At 44.7% G+C, this 19,374-nt stretch overlaps 1 protein-coding gene across 1 annotated transcript in view; it reads left to right on the top strand.

Annotated features, from left to right (window-relative positions):
- COL6A6 (collagen type VI alpha 6 chain) overlaps positions 1-19,374 on the top strand; it is a 91,316-nt gene that overhangs the window by 11,408 nt on the left and 60,534 nt on the right. Inside the window, 4 exon segments of the mRNA XM_075921927.2 lie at positions 986-1,627; positions 2,792-3,406; positions 11,549-12,109; positions 14,568-15,125. Of these exon segments, the coding sequence (XP_075778042.2) occupies positions 986-1,627; positions 2,792-3,406; positions 11,549-12,109; positions 14,568-15,125 (2,376 nt within the window).

Below are 19,374 nucleotides of genomic sequence, written 5' to 3'. Positions count from 1 at the left end.
GTGCCTACCAGCTGTTTGGTGGCACAGCGTGGCAGTCTGGATGCTCTGTGGTTGACAATGGAAGCCTTTGTCGACCGCTCCGGTAATCCGCATTTCACGAGACATAATGGAGAGGTCGACAGAGGCTTCCGTTGTCAACCGTGGAGCATCCAGACTGCCCTGCTGTGCCGCCAAACTACTGATCGGCATAGCACAGCAGCCATTTTGATGTAAATGAAGCGGCAATTATTTAAATTGCCACTTCATTTTCCTATGTCTAGTAAACTCATCTATATGGCTCCGTCGAAGGATCCATGTAGTCTAGACACCCACTGGGATGATCAGTGCTATATCAGAAACTTTGACCGACTTCTGTAGATTAGAGCCAGATTCAGGGGTGAAAATACAGGTAGTGTATAAATGAAGTCCACACATATAATTAAATTATTTTCAAGTGGGTAACGAGGATTAAACTACTCTGTATGTGAAGAAGAATCCTGCACTCTACTCATGTGAGTTCTATTTGGCTCACTGGGATTCTACATGTACAATCTGCAGACTAGGGTCCTTGGTATAAATCCCAGGTACAAGAGTCAAATTGTGATATTTCATGTGATGTGAGTTAGGGTAGAATTCGGTCCTGGATGGGGGACAGATCAATATGATTGCTAGGGTAGCTGTGTTGCACAGTTTAGAAAATTTGCAAATAAGAAAGTAGTTCAGTGCAGCCCACTGCAGCACGATGATTTTTTGATTAAAATGGAGGGTTTTCAACTTCTATTGACTTCAGTGTAGGTTAAGGATGAAAAACAACAGGGTGGGGGCAATCGGCACTTGTGACAGGCGGGAAACTAAGCACAGAGGAGTCAGGACAGAAAGAAAAAGCAACTTTTGCCACTTAGTCACATACAACAGAATGAGACTCTGAAGAGGGATTCTATGCTTAGTATTGTAGAGATAAAGGGTAAGAAGTATGCAATAACATTGAATTTTCTGACTTTTGCAGCCTCTACATCTGCAGATATTGTCCTATTGGTTGACAGCTCTAGTAGCCTGGGAGACAAGACGTTCCCCTTTGTGAAGGCTTTTATTAGCAAAACGATCGGTCTTCTAACAGCGACTCCTACTCAATACCGTATTGCACTTGCCCAATATAGTGATGATTTGCACCTTGAATTTCAGCTGGACACCCATAAAACTAAGAATGCAATGCTGAACCATGTCAAAAAGAACTTTGTATTCAAGGATGGGTCAGTAAGAACAGGCAATGCCCTCCAAAAAGTTCACAGTGCCTATTTTAAAGGACCAATTAGCAGAAGAGACAAAAACAGAATTTTAGTAGTGCTGACTTCAGGAAAATCCAAGGATGATGTGGAAAAGCCTGCCAATGATTTGAAAAGTGATGGGGTAAAAATTATAGCCCTGGGGATGCCTGATACTGATCTTAAAGAACTGCAGTCAATGGCTACACCTCGCTTTTCGCAAAAGTTTCGCACATTGAGGGATCTTAGTATGTTTCCTCAAAACATGACCAAGATAATTGAGAGTGTTATTCAACCACCCCCAGATGTTATTCAACCACCCCCAGATGTTATTCAACCACCCCCAGATGTTATTCAACCATTCCCAGATACTAAGAAAGGAGAAGGTAAGAAATGCAATGCTATGAATTGTAATCATAAAGACTGGGAGAAATAATTCAGTGCTAGAAAGAAAGACACCTTGAACATTTTGGGCTAAACTTACAAAATATTAAATGGCATGCACATTTTTAAAGTAAGAAAAGAACAGATATGTACATGCCCAAGTACTTCTTTGTACAGAAGGCCATGTACCGCTGATGTTGAAAAACAATGTCTATTGATTCATGCCTACATGCATGAATGGAAAGTGGGTGGAGTGAAGCTGTAATTATTCTTGCATATTGAGTCATTTTAAAGAGACATAAACCAAAACCTGATTAGTGGGCCTTAGGAAGAACCTTTTCCTTTGGGCTTCCTCTAGAGTGGCTGGTATTAACCGCTGCCTGTGACAGGAGGCTGAAGTTACAGGCACTGCTAATTTGATTCAATATGGCAAATTCCTGTGTTTCTAGATATATCTGAATAAGGGAAACTTTTGAAATAATTTACTAGGGATTGACCAAGAAATAGACTGTTAGTATTAACCAGGAGTCCTGTGGCACATTAAAGGCTAAGTGTATGTCTACACTAGCCGTCCTAGTTCCAACTAGGGTGGCTAATGTAGCCATTAAAACTTGCAAATGAAGCCCGGGATTAAAATATCCCGGGCTTTATTTGCATGTTCCTGGGTGCCGCCATTTTTAAATGCCTGGTAGTTCAAACTCCCTGCCCGCGTCTACACGCAGCACAGGCTAGGTAGTTCAAACTAAAGCCCCTAATTCGGACTACCGTTACTCCTTCTGCAATGAGGAGTAATGGTAGTCCGAATTAGGGGCTTTAGTTCTAACTGCCTTGCCCGTGCCGTGTGTAGCCGCGGGCAGGGAGTTTGAACTACCAGGCATTTAAAAATGGCGGCACTCGGGAACATGCAAATAAAGCCCGGGATATTTTAATCCCGGGCTTCATTTGCAAGTTTGAATGACTACATTAGTCACCCTAGTTGGAACTAGGATGGCTAGTGTAGACCTACCCTAACAGATTCATTTGGCCATAAGCTTTCATGAGCAGAACCCCATTGAATCAAATGCAAGATGCTGGAACTCCTTATTGTTTTTGCATATACAGACTAACAAGGCTACTCCTCCAATACAGTTAATATTTTGTTCTTTTCTCCTTTCTTCCCATTGCAGTTTGCATGAGTAATTTTGTTGCTGATGTTGTGTTCATAGTAGATGAGGGGGTTTCAATACCACAATCTGAAGATATTAAACAATTCCTGCAAAATGCAATTGACTCTCTTGATGTGCAGAAGGATTGTGTACAGATTGGCCTAGTGACATACAGCAGCAAGCCACGTTTGTTATCTCTACTGAGTGAAGAAATGAGCAAAACTGCCATTTTGGAGAAAATAAAAGGCTTTTCTCCAAGGGAAGGGAAGGCCAATATCGGTGCTGCCATTAATGCTACAAGGAAAGACGTCTTCAGTGTAAGATTTGGAAGTAGAAAGGCCCAAAGGATAGAGCAAATAGCCATTCTGATCACCCACAGACCTTCTGAAGACAACGTAAGTGAGGCAGCTCTTGGTCTTCGGAAAGCAGGTGTGACCGTATTCACCGTAGGCGTTGAAAATGCTGATGACACCCAGTTAACCCAGATAGCATCTCATCCTCCACAGCTATATGTTACTAAGCTGATGGCATTTTCTGACCTACCAGGACAAGCCGAAACTTTACAAAAGAAACTCCTGAATCAAATTCAATACAAGATGTTTGTCCAGACTGAAAGAAGACAACTACTTAAAGCAGGTAAACCTTTCCCACAATTCTATTTCTGTCTTTTCTGTGTGGAAGATTTTAAAGTAGAGATGGTCCTGAACCAAAACCTTGATTCAAAATCCCTTGACTGTATCTATTTCTGAACATCAGCCTTTTGGGGAAGTGCAGTTCTGGAGATGAAACTGGATCCAAACTGTATTAGAGAGCCCTCTTTAACATATTGACTGGTTCATGGTATTTTACTGAACTAATGCAAAGATCTGGCATCCCACTCTTCTAGTAGAGCTATTTGTGTCTTTATGGAGTCTTCTTGGTGTCAGTGAGATTCTGCATAGGTATCAAAGAGGGTTCATGATAACAGAGCCCAGTGTAGGATTGGTGCCTAAATTATTTTATTTTCATTGGTAAGCAAGGCAGGCTGTTATTTTAAAAAAACCTGTTTAACTGGCATCATTAATGGTGCACAGATGTGCAGGATATACTGGTGCTTTAGCTTTGGCATCCAAAAATTATTTTAAAGTGGAAGACTCCAAAGCCAAATCACCCTTTTCCAGAATACAGAAATCAAACTTTCATTTCTGGCAATAAAATATTCGGCAACTACTAATTTTAATTCTATTGAAAGCTGGATGACTCTTATCGACCTTATTTAAAGTGCTTTTTAAAAGCTCTGATATTTAAAAATGTCTAATTCCAATTCAGGAATAAATTCTTACTTGCCACCTGAATAAGCACAGTACAGAGTGAAGTTTTTTGGTGGAGATCAAAGTCTGGGAAGTTGGATTAGGTGGAACAATGTGATAGAGATTTTTGGAGAGTTTGGATTTTAAAATTCTGCTTTGAGAATAAACTTTGTTTTTTGAGTTCCACTTGTACATTTTTTGCTAGTGGTTATTTCTATATGTGACATAAGCAAAAAAAAAACATTTCTGAACTCAAGAAATGCTTGTGCAGTGTGTTCGTTCATATTGTTTCAGAGTCTGTGTCTACCCTTACTTTTAAACAGCATTAACTACGTGGAGGTAAAATGGACGGTCCGAGAATGTGGCCAGCCCCAGAGAGGTGCAGAAACAGGCAGCCTTGTACTAAATATCTTTTAACTTTTATTAAAATGCTTTTAACTATAACTTTTTATTTATCAGCTTTTTACATGTGTGGGTGCCAGATAGCTATTAACAGTAACAATAAACAAACTGCAATACAATAGAGGAAAATACCTTAAGGTTTTTCCAAGTCCCAATAATTATCAACAACACCCCAGGGATTTTTATCAGTTATATTTACATTAATTTCACTCATGAGGTTTAACATCTACTTAAACTCGTAACTGTACTATTTAACAAACTTCTAACTAACTTACTCTTAACACTATTATTTATCAAACCTTTAACTAACTTTACACAGCAATACTCACACTTATCAGACATACAAGGGACAACAGAGACAACAGCATATTCGTTATTCGTTACACTCTGCGGAAGATTCGGTTGATTCGGTGAGCGGGAGGGGGTCCTCGGGTGATCAGCCCTCAGAATCTGGCTCGTGTTCTGCCTTCCAAATTTTCGGGAACCCTCAACTGGATGCGGAGGGGTAGCGGCTTTATAGAGAGAGCAAGAGCTTTCCCGCGCTTAGTTGTGATGGGCTTAACAGATTGTATCTGCCTAGTGACAGGCTGAGGGGGAAGGGGAGGGGCTGAGATGACCCTTGACTGGTGCGAACTTTGTATGACCCTTACCTGCCTGGTGTCTTACTCCTGGTTTTTACTGATCTTAAGTCACATAGTGCAGGATTTTTGGTTTGAGGGGAAGGTAATCTTGGGCTAGGAAGGCTATGCGCACGAGGCCTGGCCAGAACTAGCAATAACCAAGGCCAGGTTCAATGTCGAAGGCTACATCTACATGGCAGGCTTTTTGTGCAAGAACAACCGTTCTTGCGCAAAAACTTGCCGGCTGTCTACACTACACGTGCGTTCTTGCACAAATAAATTTACAGTACAGCATCAGAAAACAGGGTTTCTTCTGGAAGAGTTATTCCTCTACCCATGAGGAATAAGCCCTCTTGCACAAGAGCTCTTCCACAAGAAGGCAGTGTAGACAGGCAACATGAATTTCTTGTGCAAGAAACCCCTATAGCTAAAATGGCCATCAGAGCTTTCTTGCGCAAGAGAGCGTCCACACTGCCATGGATGCTCTTGCGCAAAAGCACATGGCAGTGTGGACGTGCTCTTGTGGACTTTTTGCACAAGAACTCTTCCGCGAAACAGTTCTTGTGCAAGAAGCCTGCAGTGTAGACGTAGCCCAAGGGTTTTCAACATAATGACATAGAACCAGCTCAATTCCCAGTCCAATTACCTGGGGAAATTACAGACCACCACTGGGTGCCTCTGTGAGGTAACACTTCCACACTCAAACACAGAGCTAGAGTATAGAAAAGAAACCTGTAATCAAAGGAAGGAAAATGCTGCAAGAAGGATTCATAAAGGTAAAACTGTGAGACAGACACCTACCCCGTAGGGATTGGGACAGTGTGATCTTTGACATGCTCTACAAGCAAAATTTCCTTTATTGTGTCCCTTTCTGCTCCCCCACCAAATGCCACTCTCAATAGTTGTTTTCAGTCACCAAGGACCCAGGATTCAGAGGTGCATCTTGTGAGTTCACCTTCCATTTGGGGAAGAAGGCATGTGGCTTACTCTGCCATCTGAGCACTCTCTCTGCCTGGCCACCGTGCCAGCCAATATGCCTCACACCTGGCTGTCATATCAGCCACTGTATCTGACTGCCTTGCCAGCCTCTGTTCTGCTTGCTGGTCACCTTCTACCACCTACCTCTCTGCTGTGACCTTTGCAGGTCAGTCCCTTGAGATTTCCCAGTGATATTGTCCCATCACAAGTGTTTTTAGCTCTAGTAAGCACTTAATAATAATAAACTCCTTAGAATGGAGCCTATTTAGCTGTCTTTGAAGAATGGGGAGAAAGAGATTAAACCAGACTGGAGACTCACTCTCAGAGATGCTAGATAAGGGTGGGTTCAGGAGGTATACTCCCTACTCCAACTAGACGCCATAGAGCTGGTCCCTCCTCAGACCAGCAGAAAGAGATTTTACTTGAGGTCTTTCCTTCTTCCCAAATGGAGGTTGGAGACTCATTCTGGATCACCGACAATTGAATAGCTTCACTTGGAGATCAAGATTCAGTCCTATCGCACAACCCTGCTGCCACATGCCAAGCAACCCTGCTGGGGCATGTTGGACTCTGGCTCAAATGCACAGCCCTGCTGGGGTACTTCCCTGAGCCCAGCTGCGGGGAGCCAGGCTCCTGGCCCTGATGGCAGCACATTGCCAGCAGCCCACAGCTCTGCAAGTCCATAGAGCTCATAGGCATCAGCCCTCCATCGGGACTCTTTGGTCCTGCAACATTCATGGTCCTGCTGGACCATCGAAGTTGCTGTCAAAGAGTACTGATTTACAGGGGTTCAACCAGCTTTATTTATTTCACACTGTGGAGCACAGCTGTTTATGTAAATACAGATAAAATATGTCATAGAATAACTTCAGAAAACCCACTGCTTGGAGAATCACAAGTACTTGTAAGATTAAGTTTTTATTTTGGACTACTCGTAAAGCTCTGATTTTCAAACACCTAACTGCTAATTTTAACAAATACCGCTTAACATATACATTCCTTTCTGTTCTAATTGCAGTGTTTGATAATGATATAAACTCTGGCCTTCTGTTTAATTTGTTAAATAGTTTTAAATGAATTTATTTCAATATTAATGTGCTGAATTTGTCATCACATGCACAGCAACTCACCAGGAAAAGTTTCAATAGGTAGAGAGCCACATGCTTTATTGTCCCATGCATGCTATAGATTTTATGGAAGCAACGTTGGACTTGATTATAGACAAGGCATTCTTCCCCAAAGCAGATTCCAAACTGAGGGGCTTTATCACTCATCTTCAACTGAGCCCTCAGACAATAGTATGATGCTGCCTAGTCCTCCTAGTCCATGAGGATTCCTGCATCTGTGACCCCCTTTGCAAGGATGTATCTCTGGTGTCTGCAGGTTTGGTTGTGGACATTGGTTATATTTCAAGTAAGCCCAGCCTGGACTAGCAAGTTCTACTTCCCCGCAGTGTTTTGTCATCAGTCACGTGGTAGAGAAACTGGCTGTGTGCCTTCATCCACTCTCCACCTGTGATGCCTCTGTAAGAGGCTGGGGAGCTCACTTGGACTAATATGTGACTCAAAGCTCTTGAACCCAGTAAAATCCAAGCTACATATTAACCGCCTAACACTGGGCAGTACATGAAGCCTGCAGAAGATTCCTGCCACTCATTCATACCCTGCATGTTCAAGTCATGTCTAGCATGATTACAGTATACAATAACAAACAGCAAGAATGGGGAGGTCCACCCTCCTTTGCATAGAAACAATTGGTCTCTGCAGTTCATAGAATCATAGGGCTCAAACAGACCTCTGGAGGTCATCAAGTCCAGCCCAAGGCAGGACTATTCCCAACTAAAACAACCCAACCAGGGCTTTGTCAAGCCAAAACTTAAAAACCTCTAGGATGTGTCTACACTGGGCCACTTATTCCGGAAAATCAGCCGCTTTTCCGGAATAAGCTGCGAGCTGTCTACACTGGCCCTTGAATTTCCGGAAAAGCAACGACGCTCTACTGTACAAAATCAGTCGCTATTCCGGAAAAGCTATTCTGCTCCCACTCGGGCATAAGTCCTTATTCCAGAACACTGTTCCGGAAAAGGGCCAGTGTAGACAGTCCAGTAGACTTTTCTGGAAAAAAGCCCCGATCGCGAAAATGATGATCGGGGCTCTTTTCCGGAAAAGCGCGTCTACATTGGCCACAGATGCTTTTCCAGAAAAAGGGCTTTTCCGGAAAAGCATCTGTGGCCAATGTAGATGCTCTTTTCCGGAAATACTTATAATGAAAACTATTCTGTTTTAAGCATTTCCGGAAATTCATGCCAGTGTAGACGTAGCCCTAGGGATGGAGATTCCACCATCTCCCTATGTAACCCATTCCAGTTCTTCACCACCCTGCCAGTGAAATGGATGTTAGGAAAAACTAACCTAGACCTCCCCCACTGTAACTTGAGACCATTGCTCCTTGTTTTTACACCTGTTAATACTGAGAATAGTCTCTCTCCATCCTCTTTGGAACCTCCCTTCTGGAAGTTGAAGGCTGCTATCAAATCCCCCCTCACTCTTCTCTTCTGCAGACTGACTAAGCCCAGATTCCCCCAGTCTCTCTTTATGGGTCATGTGCTCCAGCCCCCTAATCATTTTGGTTGCCCTCCACTGGACCCTCTTCCATGCACCCACATCCTTTCTGTAGTGGGGGGACCCAGAACTGGACATACTACTCCAGATGTGGTCTCACCAGAGCCAATTAAAAGGGAATAATCACTTCTCTAGATCTGCTGGCAATGCTCCTCCTAATGCAACCTAATATTCCATTTGCCTTCTTGGCTACAAGGGCACACCGCTGACTCATATCCAGCTTCTCATCCACTGTAATCCCCAGGTCCTTTTCTGCCAAACTGCTACTTAGCCATTTGGTCTCCAGCCTGTAACAGTGCTTGGGATTCTTCCATCCCAAGTGCAGGACTCTACATTTGTCCTTTTTGAACCTCATCGGATTTCTTTTGGCCCAGTCCTCTAATCTGTCCAGGTCACTCTGGACCCTATCCCTGCCATCCAACATATCTACCTCTCCCCCTAACTTAGTGTCATCTGCGAACTTGCTAAGGGTACGTCTAGACTACATGCCTCTGTCGCCAGAGGCATGTAGATTAGGCTACCCGACATAGTAAAATGAAGCGGCGATTTAAATAATCGCCGCTTCATTTAAATTTACATAGCTGCCGTGCTGAGCCGACAAACAGCTGATCAGATGTTTGTCGGCTCAGCGCGATAGTCTGGACACGCAGGTGTTGACATCAAAGATATTTGTCGACCACCCAGGTAAACCTCATCCCAGGAGGCATACCTGGGTGGTCGACAAATACCTTTGATGTCGACACCCGCGCGTCCAGACTATCACGCTGAGCCGACAAACATCTGATCAGCTGTTTGTCGGCTCAGCGCGGCAGCCATGTAAATTTAAATGAAGTGGCGATTATTTAAATCGTCGCTTCATTTTACTATGTCGGGTAGCCTAATCTACATGCCTCTGGTGACAGAGGCATGTAGTCTAGACGTACCCTAAGGATGCAATCCATCCCCTCATCCAGGTCATTAAAGATGTTGAACAAAACCGGCCCTAGAAGTGATCCTTGGGGCACTCCACTAGAAACCGACCCCTAAACTGACATTGAGCAGTTAATCACTACCTGTTGAGCCTGACAATCTAGCCAGCTTTCTTTCCATCTTACAGTCCATTTATCCAATCCATACTTCATTAATTTGCTGGCAAGATTATTGTGGGAGACCATATCAACAACTTTGCTAAAGTCAAGGTACATCATATCCAGTAACTTTTTCACATCCACAGAGCCAGTTACCTCATCATAGAAGCTAATCAGATTGGTCAGGCATGACTTGTCCTTGGTGAATCCTTCTTGACTATTTCTGATCGGTTGCTGTATCCAGTACCAGATTCACTTTTAGGTAATGCAGAGAGCTCTGCCAGAAGACCAGGTGAGCTAGGGGCCCTTATGGTAGATTCTCCTACATGGTCTTCCATAAAGATGAAATTTGTTTTATATATTCCCTCAGAAAGCTATTTAAATCATGTCATACACCTAGCTATTTTCCACCCAAAATATTATGCCACCAGAAAAGACAGGGAGCTCCATTATCAGGGGCTATATCTATACTGCACCCTAGTGCTGCAAAAACTTATGCAAGTGCAGCATGGAGTAGGATATTGGCATGCTTCCTTTGCATAATTAATTAGGGGCCATTTTTGCACAAGAGGCTTTTGTGCAAAAAGGAGCTGTGTATATGGCTCCCTTTTGCGCAAAACCCCCTCTTACACCAGAGCTGTTCTTCCTAAAAAAATGAGGAAGAACGGCTCTTGCACAAAAACCTCTTGTGCAAAAATGTTTCCTAATTATGCAAATGAAGTGTGGCAATATGCTAATGTATGCTTCATTTGCATAGGCTCTTGTGGAAGAAGGAAGCAATGCAGATGTAGCCTGGATGTTGAGTGAGCCTGAGCATTCTACCTACGGACGACAAAACCCTTCAGAAAATCTCCAAATATTTGTCTCCTTTGTCAAAAGCATAAAAAGGGGAAGCAGCCTCCTCAGAAGAATTTTCAAAATTGATTTTTAAGTTGTATCAAGCTGTGAGTTGATGGTGTCCCCTCTGACGTAAGATGAGAGTGCTCATTCAGCCAGAATTCAGGTTGTATCAGGTTGTATCTTTGCTTCTTGGAGTTCCCCTTCTGGAGATCAGTAGACTGGCAACATAGAACCCTGTGCACAATTTAATTAGGCATTCTGCCCTAGAATGAGTCTCTTCAGCAGGTGCATCCTTTCAGATTGCAGGATTCCCTGTGCCCTCCACACTCAGTGTTGCTTGTGAGTCACCTTGAGTGGAATACACAGACACCACTTGAAGAAATGCTGGGTACTTAACTTTATAGTAACTGGTGTAGTTCTAGATGTTTGGTACTGATCTTTATTCCACCACCCACCCTTCTTCCGCTCTGCTTCTGAGCCCTTCCTTGGGTTGGTCATGGTAGAGAAGAAACCGAATAGGTGGTCAGTCTACATGACCCCTTATGCCCTTTACTTGGAGCATAAGAAGGTGAAGGATATAGGTGCAGATTAAGAGACACTGCCGTGGAACATTTTTTTCAGGTTTTAGGCATATGGAGTGCATGTGCACTTAAGTTGTTTTACAACTAGGGATCACACACCCTGAAGAACTCCAATTATCATAAGGTAAGTAACCAGAATTTCTCAACCATTATTACTTTACATTGAGGTTACAGCCTCCTTGTGCCTGGTTAACTTCACTCTATTTTCTACCACTGTGGAAATGCACCATAGGTGTGTTCAAAACATATGTTATTGTGTAAACACTGGCTGACTCTGGGCCCTAAATACATGCCTGTATGCTTTGGTGATTCTCTCCATGTTTCTCTCTTTACATTTTGTACCCACACTAATTCGGAATACAATTTCTTTTTCCATATAGGATGTTTGGACACAGAGGAAGCTGATATTTATTTGCTCATTGATGGCTCAACAAGCATTCATCCTGCTGACTTCACACAGATCAAAGATTTTTTGAAGGAAGTGATTAAGATGTTTAACATAGGACCGAATAAAGTTCGTTTTGGAGCTGTGCAGTACTCGCACATCATTGATCAGGAGTTTGAAATTAATGAAAAAAAAACAGTAGATGATTTAGAGAAAGCCATTGACAACATTAGGCAAATATACGGGGATACCTATATTGGAGAAGCTCTCACCTACATGCAGCCACTGTTTAAAGAGGCAAGGAACCAGCGACCTGGTGGGGTGCCTTGTTACCTCATTGTCTTAACAGATGGGGAGTCACATGACAGTGTAAAGGAGCCTGCTGAGCAGCTGAGGAATGAGAAGATCAATATTTATGCTGTAGGTGTTAAAGGTGCAAATGAAGAACAGCTGCATGAGATTGCAGGGTCAAAGAGCAGGACTTTTTTTGTGCAAGAGTTTGATGCCTTGAAAACCATAAAAAATGAAATTGTTCAAGGGATCTGTACTGGGGAAGGTAAGGGAAAAATTGATTTTGATACCTCAGAGCGCTAACTAAATTCAGGACCTCCTGTCCTTTTACAATTTCAAGTTCAAAACATAAGCCTATTTCTCCTTCCTGAATAACGAAAGTGTATCACTGTATTTAGGGCACATTTGCATATGAGGTGTCTTTCTGTGCAAGGCAGTTAAAAGTGACGCCATTTTCTTTTTTTAATATATCTCTTATGAATATGTTCAACGTATACTTCAAATAAAAATGCTCTTGCTTTTTTAGTTTGTCAGAGCATCAAAACACTGCTTTTCATTCTTCCTTTTTTTCCTCAACTGTGTAACTAACAAGCTGGCTTTTCATCTGAAGGGGGTAGTCCTACATTAAGTAGTATGTTTTCCAACTTTTCATGTTATGTTGCTGTTGTCCCCAGTATAAATGTCTGTCATCAACTGTTCTGATGCCAACAGAGCATTAACTCTACTCTCAGTTTACAGTGACATTTAAGTTCATTGTCTTCAAAGGCTACTGAGCAACATAGTCTTACAGACTCCTTCCCCACACATACCCCACACACAAAGAATAAGGAAAATAAGTGTAGGCTAAATTCTCTGACAGTGAGATATGTAAAGTTGGTGTTTGTGATTGACAGGTGCAGTATTAGAATGTTGAAGTCATATGCTTATCTCTCCCTCTCCATGGATATAAACAATTTTTTCTGCGAGATGTCAGAGTGGTGTCATCATATCATCTGCATCCTCATGCCGCCACCATCCACCTCCATTCTCAGCCACACGGCCTCCCCTCTCCCCAGTGTTCTAGGGAGGCAGGAACCCTGTGGCCTCCCCCGTTCCACATGCCCCCCTGCCTCTGCTAGTGAGTGGGATAGAGATGGGTGTACAGGATCTGGGTGGGAGGTGGTGTGCAGGAGGAGCTGAGGGTGCAGAGTTCGGCCAGGAGGGAGAGTGCAGGAGCAGGCTGAGCGTAGGGTGTCTGGTCAGGAGGAAGGGTGCAGGAGCAGTCTGGTGGTAGGGTGTAGCAGCCAGAGTGGGAGAGGTTGATGTGTGTAGTGGCCGAGGGGGAAGAGGGTGGTGAGCATAGCAGTCATGGGGCAGGTGGGCTTGGCTCATGTAGTGGCCAGAGGGGGGGGATGGCAAGTTTAGAGGCCAGAGGAGGGCAGGGTGGTGAGTGTAGCAAGTAGGGGGTGCAGTCGCTCCTCCCCCCAGTAGCTGTAAATCCCTGAATCTTTTGTCTGTTTTGATTTGTGAACCACTGAATCTTTTTCTGTAAAGAACTGGAAATGGCTCAGACAATAAACCGCAGATGGTGAAGGCAGGGCTTGGGGAGGCATACCCCAAACCCACCTCCAGTCCTACCCCTTCTGCTGAAGCTCTGCCCCTTCTGCTGAGGCCTTGCCCTTTCCTGCCGCCCCTCCCACGTGGTGTGCTTCCCCCTGCCCTTTTCAACCACACACCCCAACTGGGGGTGTGAACTCTGGCATGGGGCTTGGCATAAAGGTTCAGGGTGAAAGCTCTAGGCTGGAACAGGGGGTTCCAGTATGGGCGGATGAAGACTTTGGCTGGAATGCAGGCCAGAAATGAGAGGCTCAGGTTGTGGGAGAAGGCTCTGGACTGAGGCAGGGGATCAGGTCCAGCCCGAGGTATGGGCAAGGCAGGCTACTGCACGGGGCTGCCTGGCCGGGCAGGGATGGCACCATGTATGCGCCGCACGCCCCGGGATGGTGACGCACATGTGCCGCATGCCGGGGGGAGGAGCGCTGCGCTCCCAGAGCCTGGGGCATGCTAATGTTTTGGGCCTCCACTGCAGGGGACTGGGGTGGGGAGAGGGCTCTAGCTGGGAGCAGGCTCTGGGGTGGGGCTGAGAATGTGGGTTGGGGAGCAGGAGTCTTAGAGCTGAGCAGGGGACTGGGACTGGAATGTTGGGTTCAGGCTCTGGGAGGGAGTTTGGATGACGGGGGAAAGAGGGGAGCTGTGGGCTGGGGGAGGAGGTTGGAATGTGGGATCCAGGTGACATTTACCAAAGCTCACAAAAAGCAGCCACCAGGTAACCTGTGGCCCCTAGGTACATGGGTTTCCTGGGATGTTCCTTGTACCCACAGGCACCATCCAGCAGCTCATGGTTCCTGGCTGACGGGAGCTGTAGAGCTGGTGCTTGAGCAGGGGCAGCACGCAGAGCCTCCCTGGCCACACATGTGCCTCGGGGCCACAGGGACCTGGCAGCCACTTCCAGGAGCTGCACAAAGCCAGGGCAGGTGGAAGCCTGCCTCAGCTCCAGGTCCCTACTGTGGCACCGACCTGACTTTTAATAACCAGAGCCAACCAGGGTCCCTTTTCAACCAGGTATTAGATTAAAAAACTGGATGCCTAGGAACCCTACCAAATCATTCTACCCCGTTAAGTCTATTTATTTATTGTAATGTACCAACTGAGTTATACTAATATACGTCTGTTTTCTTCTGCAGCCTGCAAAGAAATGAGAGCTGACATCATGTTCCTAGTGGACAGTTCTGGAAGCATAGGGCAAGACAACTTTTCGAAAATGAAAAGCTTTATGAAAGAACTGGTGAAGAAATCTGACATTGGTGCAGACCGAGTGCAGGTTGGGGTCGTCCAGTTCAGCGGCACAAACCAGGAAGAATTCCAGCTTAACCGATACTCTTCTAAAAGTGATATTTTCAGTGCTATTGATGGAATGTCACTCATGGGGGACATTACACTAACAGGAGGCGCATTGACATTCGTGTCTGATTATTTCAAGCCTTCCAAGGGTGCACGTCCTGGTGTCAAAAAGTTTCTTATCCTGATTACAGATGGGGTGGCAGGGGATGAAGTAAAATCTCCAGCAGAAAAGCTACAAAATCAAGGTGTCGTCATCTTCTCTGTTGGGGTATTTAATGCAAATAAAACTCAGCTAGAAGAAATTAGTGGGAAGCGTGAGCTGGTTTTTTATGTTGAGAAGTTTGATATTTTGAAGCATATAGAAGATGAGCTCATCTTTGGAATATGCAGTCCCTCTGAAGGTAAGTACTGCAGTTTTTAAATCATGTCATCCGTGTCTCTGTAGGAATTTTGTCTTGTCTTGTCTTGATAGTTGAGTATTGTAATAGAGTAAACAAAAAGGAGTGCTTTCTGCTTGCAGTGCTGACTTTTCTTAACGATGTCTATAGAGATGAGATTTGTGTGCGAAAATTAAGGTAGAGTTTGGTTCATGGTACTAGGAGATCTCTCTGACTAGCTTTCAAAGATGCTATATTCTCTCAAGCAATTAATTTAAATGTCATATTTTAAAAATATGTATATTGATGTGTATAAGAAAAGACTAAGGATCTGATTCTCGCTTGTTCTCAGGGTTCTTTGTGGTATTCTGACAATGTCAAACATCCATGGGACTAATTCTTGTTTACACTAATAGTAAAGAGATGTAGCCATGTTAGTCTGGTTTTGCTGAAACAAAACACAGGATTATGCAGCACTTTAAAGACTAACAAGATGGTTTAGTAGATGATGAGCTTTCATGGGCCAGACCCACTTCCTCAGATCAAATTGTGGAAGAAAAGTGGCATGACCATATATACCAAAGCTGGCAACGGGATTTGTTGCAAGGGAAGGTTCCAGGGTTGTTATTAGTGTGGAATCTGCTCTAATCCCACTGACAGAGACCAGAAACTTCAGGATCTCTACCAACCATTTATAAACTTCAATTACCCACCCGGAGAAATAAAAAAAAAAAATTGAAAGAGCCAGACAAATATCCAGAAACCATCTACGTCAAGACAGACCCAAGAAAACCAGCATTAGAACACCACTTGTCATCACCTATAGTCCCCAACTTAAACCTGTCCAACCCATTATCAATAAACTACAACCTATACTGGAACAGGATACTACACTCCGAGAGGCTCTGGGAGAGAGATCCATAGTCTCCTAGGATACATCTGAATTACATGGCTCCGTCAACGGAGCCATGTAGATTAGTGTACTCGAAAAAGGGAAATGAAGCGGTGATTTAAATAATCGCTGCTTCATTTACATCAAAATGGCTGCTGCGCTGTGCCAATCAGATGTTTGGCAGCACAGCACGGTAATCTGGATGCTCCGCGGTTGACAAGGGAAACCCTTGTCGACTGCTCCAGTAAACCTCATTCCACGGGAGGTTGAAAAGGGCTTCCTTTGTTGACCGCAGAGTGTCCAAACTACCTCGCTGTGCCACCAAACAGCTGATTGGCACAGCGTGGCAGCCATTTTGATGTAAATGAAGTGGCAATTATTTAAATCGCCACTTCATTTCCCTATGTCTAGAAACCTCATCTACACGGTTCCGTCGATGGAGCCATGTAGTCTAGACATACCCTATAGACAACCACCTAACCTCAGGATGATTCTTACCAACAGGACATACCACACTAATACCAACCCTGGAACTTTCCCTTGCAACAAACCCCATTGCCAGCTTTGGCCACATATTTACTCTTCTCACACAGTCATTGGACCTAACTATGTTAGTTACAAGATCAAGAACACATATTCCTGTTCATCCAGAAATACAATTTATGCCATCATGTGCCAACAGTGTCCATCTGCTATATATATCTTGGACAAACTTCTCAGACACTTCGCCAACGAATCAGTGCACACAAAACAGACATCAGACAGTTTCACAAAGAAAAAACAGTTGCTTGCCATTTCAACCAGACTGGACATTGTCTCAATGATCTGACTACATGCATCCTGCTTCAAAGGGACTTTAACACAAGATTACAAAGGGAAGACTCAGAACTGTCATTCGTGCTTAAATTTGACACTTTACGAATGGGTCTTAATAAAGATGCTAATTATCTTACCCATTACAAAGATAGCTTCCCCAATTATCACCCCTAATATCATTATGTTATAGACACTAACCTCTCCCCTCCCCCTGCTCCCCTCTGTTCTAAAATCTGATTTGTCAATTTTATATGTGTTCACTTTTTTTTTATTGCATCCCTTTGGTATATATGGTCGTGCCAATTTTCTTCCACAATTTGATCTGAGGAAGTGGGTCTGGCCCACGAAAGCTCATCACCTAATAAACCATCTTGTTAGTCTTTAAAGTGCTGCATAGTCCTGTCTTTTGTTTACACTAATGGCCTAGTTCTGCCCTCCTTTACAAGGGTGCAACTTCTGTTGAAATCATAGAAGTTGTACACATGTCAATGAAAGTAAAAATGGGCACTCTTTTTGCCTCATAGATTTGGTAGTGCTCATTTACCCAGGAACCCTGAATGGTCTGGAAGATAGAGAAATACACAGAGACACGTAGTCTGGCCCCTATCCATTCTGCCACCAATACAGCACTGGAAACTGGTTTTCTAGGAGTGTGTATAGAGAGATGAAAATGGTAGAGAGAACCACGTGCTATTCATTTTGAAGGGGGTGAGAAACCAGTCCAGGACTGTGTGGAAATGAAGACTCACAGGAACTGAGTGTGACATGTTTCCCCTGCGGTGTCACCTGGAACTGGGCTACCTCTAAGCCACTGACCTACCAGTCTGGGCTCCCTTTACACCATGGGTTCCCAAATTGGGAGGCATGCCCACTAGGGGGGCATGAAGAAATTCCAGGGGGAGCACGAGGTGACCCCCCCCATCCCCCAGTCAGCCTCGTTTAGGAACCACTGCTTTACACTGTACTGCTGTGACCAGCTTGCCAGGCCCTGTCCCAGGCTCCAGCCTGCACTTTTACCAGCACATACAGATAGGGTCACACCCAGCTGCAGTTATATGGACACTGTGATCAATTCTGCACAGGAGGCTTCAGCTAAGGAACTTCTTAGCTACTCAGGCACACACTGATCACTCTGGTGCATAAATCTAAAATTATACTGGCTTGTGCTACACACAGACCTGTACAGCAAAAGCTCATAAAATCCCCCCCCCCCCACACACACACACAGCAGAGAGAATATATACATCAGCTCTTTGCCTGAAGTTATGACTCATAAACACACTGGTTTTAGATCAAACAAAACCAAGTTTGTTAACTATGAAGAGGGGCAGCCTGTGACTATAGGCCGACTTGGCTGCCGCCTAGGGCACTGCCTTCAATGGGGCACCCAGGGTACCCGATGATGACATCAGTCCATTGACAGCCTTGCCGGCGGCGGGCGCCGATGGCGTGTTCCGCCTGGGGCGCCAGTTGCCGCAGCCCTCCTCAGGCCTCTGCTGACTACGACAGATATATTTTAAGTGGTTGTAAGAGATAGCGATCAGATCAAAGCAGATTACCCAGTAAATAAAACATGCAAATTAAGCTTAATGTACAACAAAGACAGGATATGAATAGCAGAGTCTCACATTAAGGCTGTGTCTAGATTACATCCCTCTTTCAACAGAGGGATGTAAATTATATACTTTGAAATTGCAAATCAAGCCAGGATTTGAATTTCCCGCACTTCATTTGCATAATCCAGTCATGGCATTATATCGAAAAAGCTCCATTGTGAAAGTAAAACCGTGGTCCAGACACAGTTCTTTTGAAAAGGGCAGGCTTTTTCAAAATATCCTGTAAACCTAGCAGACCTGGATGAAAGAATTTGCTGGAGCAGGGAAGGTCTCCTACCACCAGCAACCCCAGCCTGCCTCTCCTCCCCCGCCACCAGCTCCTTTGACCCACTGCTGGCTGGGTGACATGGCTGCCCGTGCCCCGTTGCTGGTATGACAGCGTGCACCAACCCCACTGCTAGGTGGCACATGGCCCTACCTGATCTGCCCTGGTCCCAGCTAAGTTGCAAAGGTGGCACCAGCCCCACTGCTAGCCAGCACACAGCCCCGACTGGGCTGCTACGGCACCAGCCCTGCTGCCAGGCTGACATGCCTGGGCTGTCCCGGCCATAGCTGGGTTGCCAGGCTGCCACTGCCTCACTATCACAACCCCACTACTGCTGCTGGGCTGCTGAGCCGGGGCCCCATTACCACCAGCCTCACTGTGCACAGGGCTCTCAGCTGTTGGCCCTCCTGCTTCATGGCGCTCTCATTTAGGAACATCAGTGGTCTGGTAGGACCACGGATGTTGCCAGACGGAAGAGTCCCGGTTTTGGGTCGTGCAACCTATAGTTCTAATGGGCTTCACAAAAGTCCCAGTCAGTCCCTTTTGGTCACAGCAGCATAGGCTCTTGGGGGCTGTGCAGGGATGGCAGGGCCTCAGCCTCCGAACTGAACATCTTTCTTACACAGAACAAAAATATTGCAATAGACCTAAGCACAAAATAGCAAAATTATCATTGATGCCTGG

This window comes from Pelodiscus sinensis, chromosome 2 (genome assembly GCF_052426305.1).
Source record: "Pelodiscus sinensis isolate ZL-2025 chromosome 2, ASM5242630v1, whole genome shotgun sequence".
Lineage (NCBI taxonomy): Eukaryota > Metazoa > Chordata > Testudines > Trionychidae > Pelodiscus > Pelodiscus sinensis.
The sequence above is the reverse complement of the archived record's forward strand: the minus strand, read 5'-3'. Positions and strand labels throughout refer to the sequence as shown.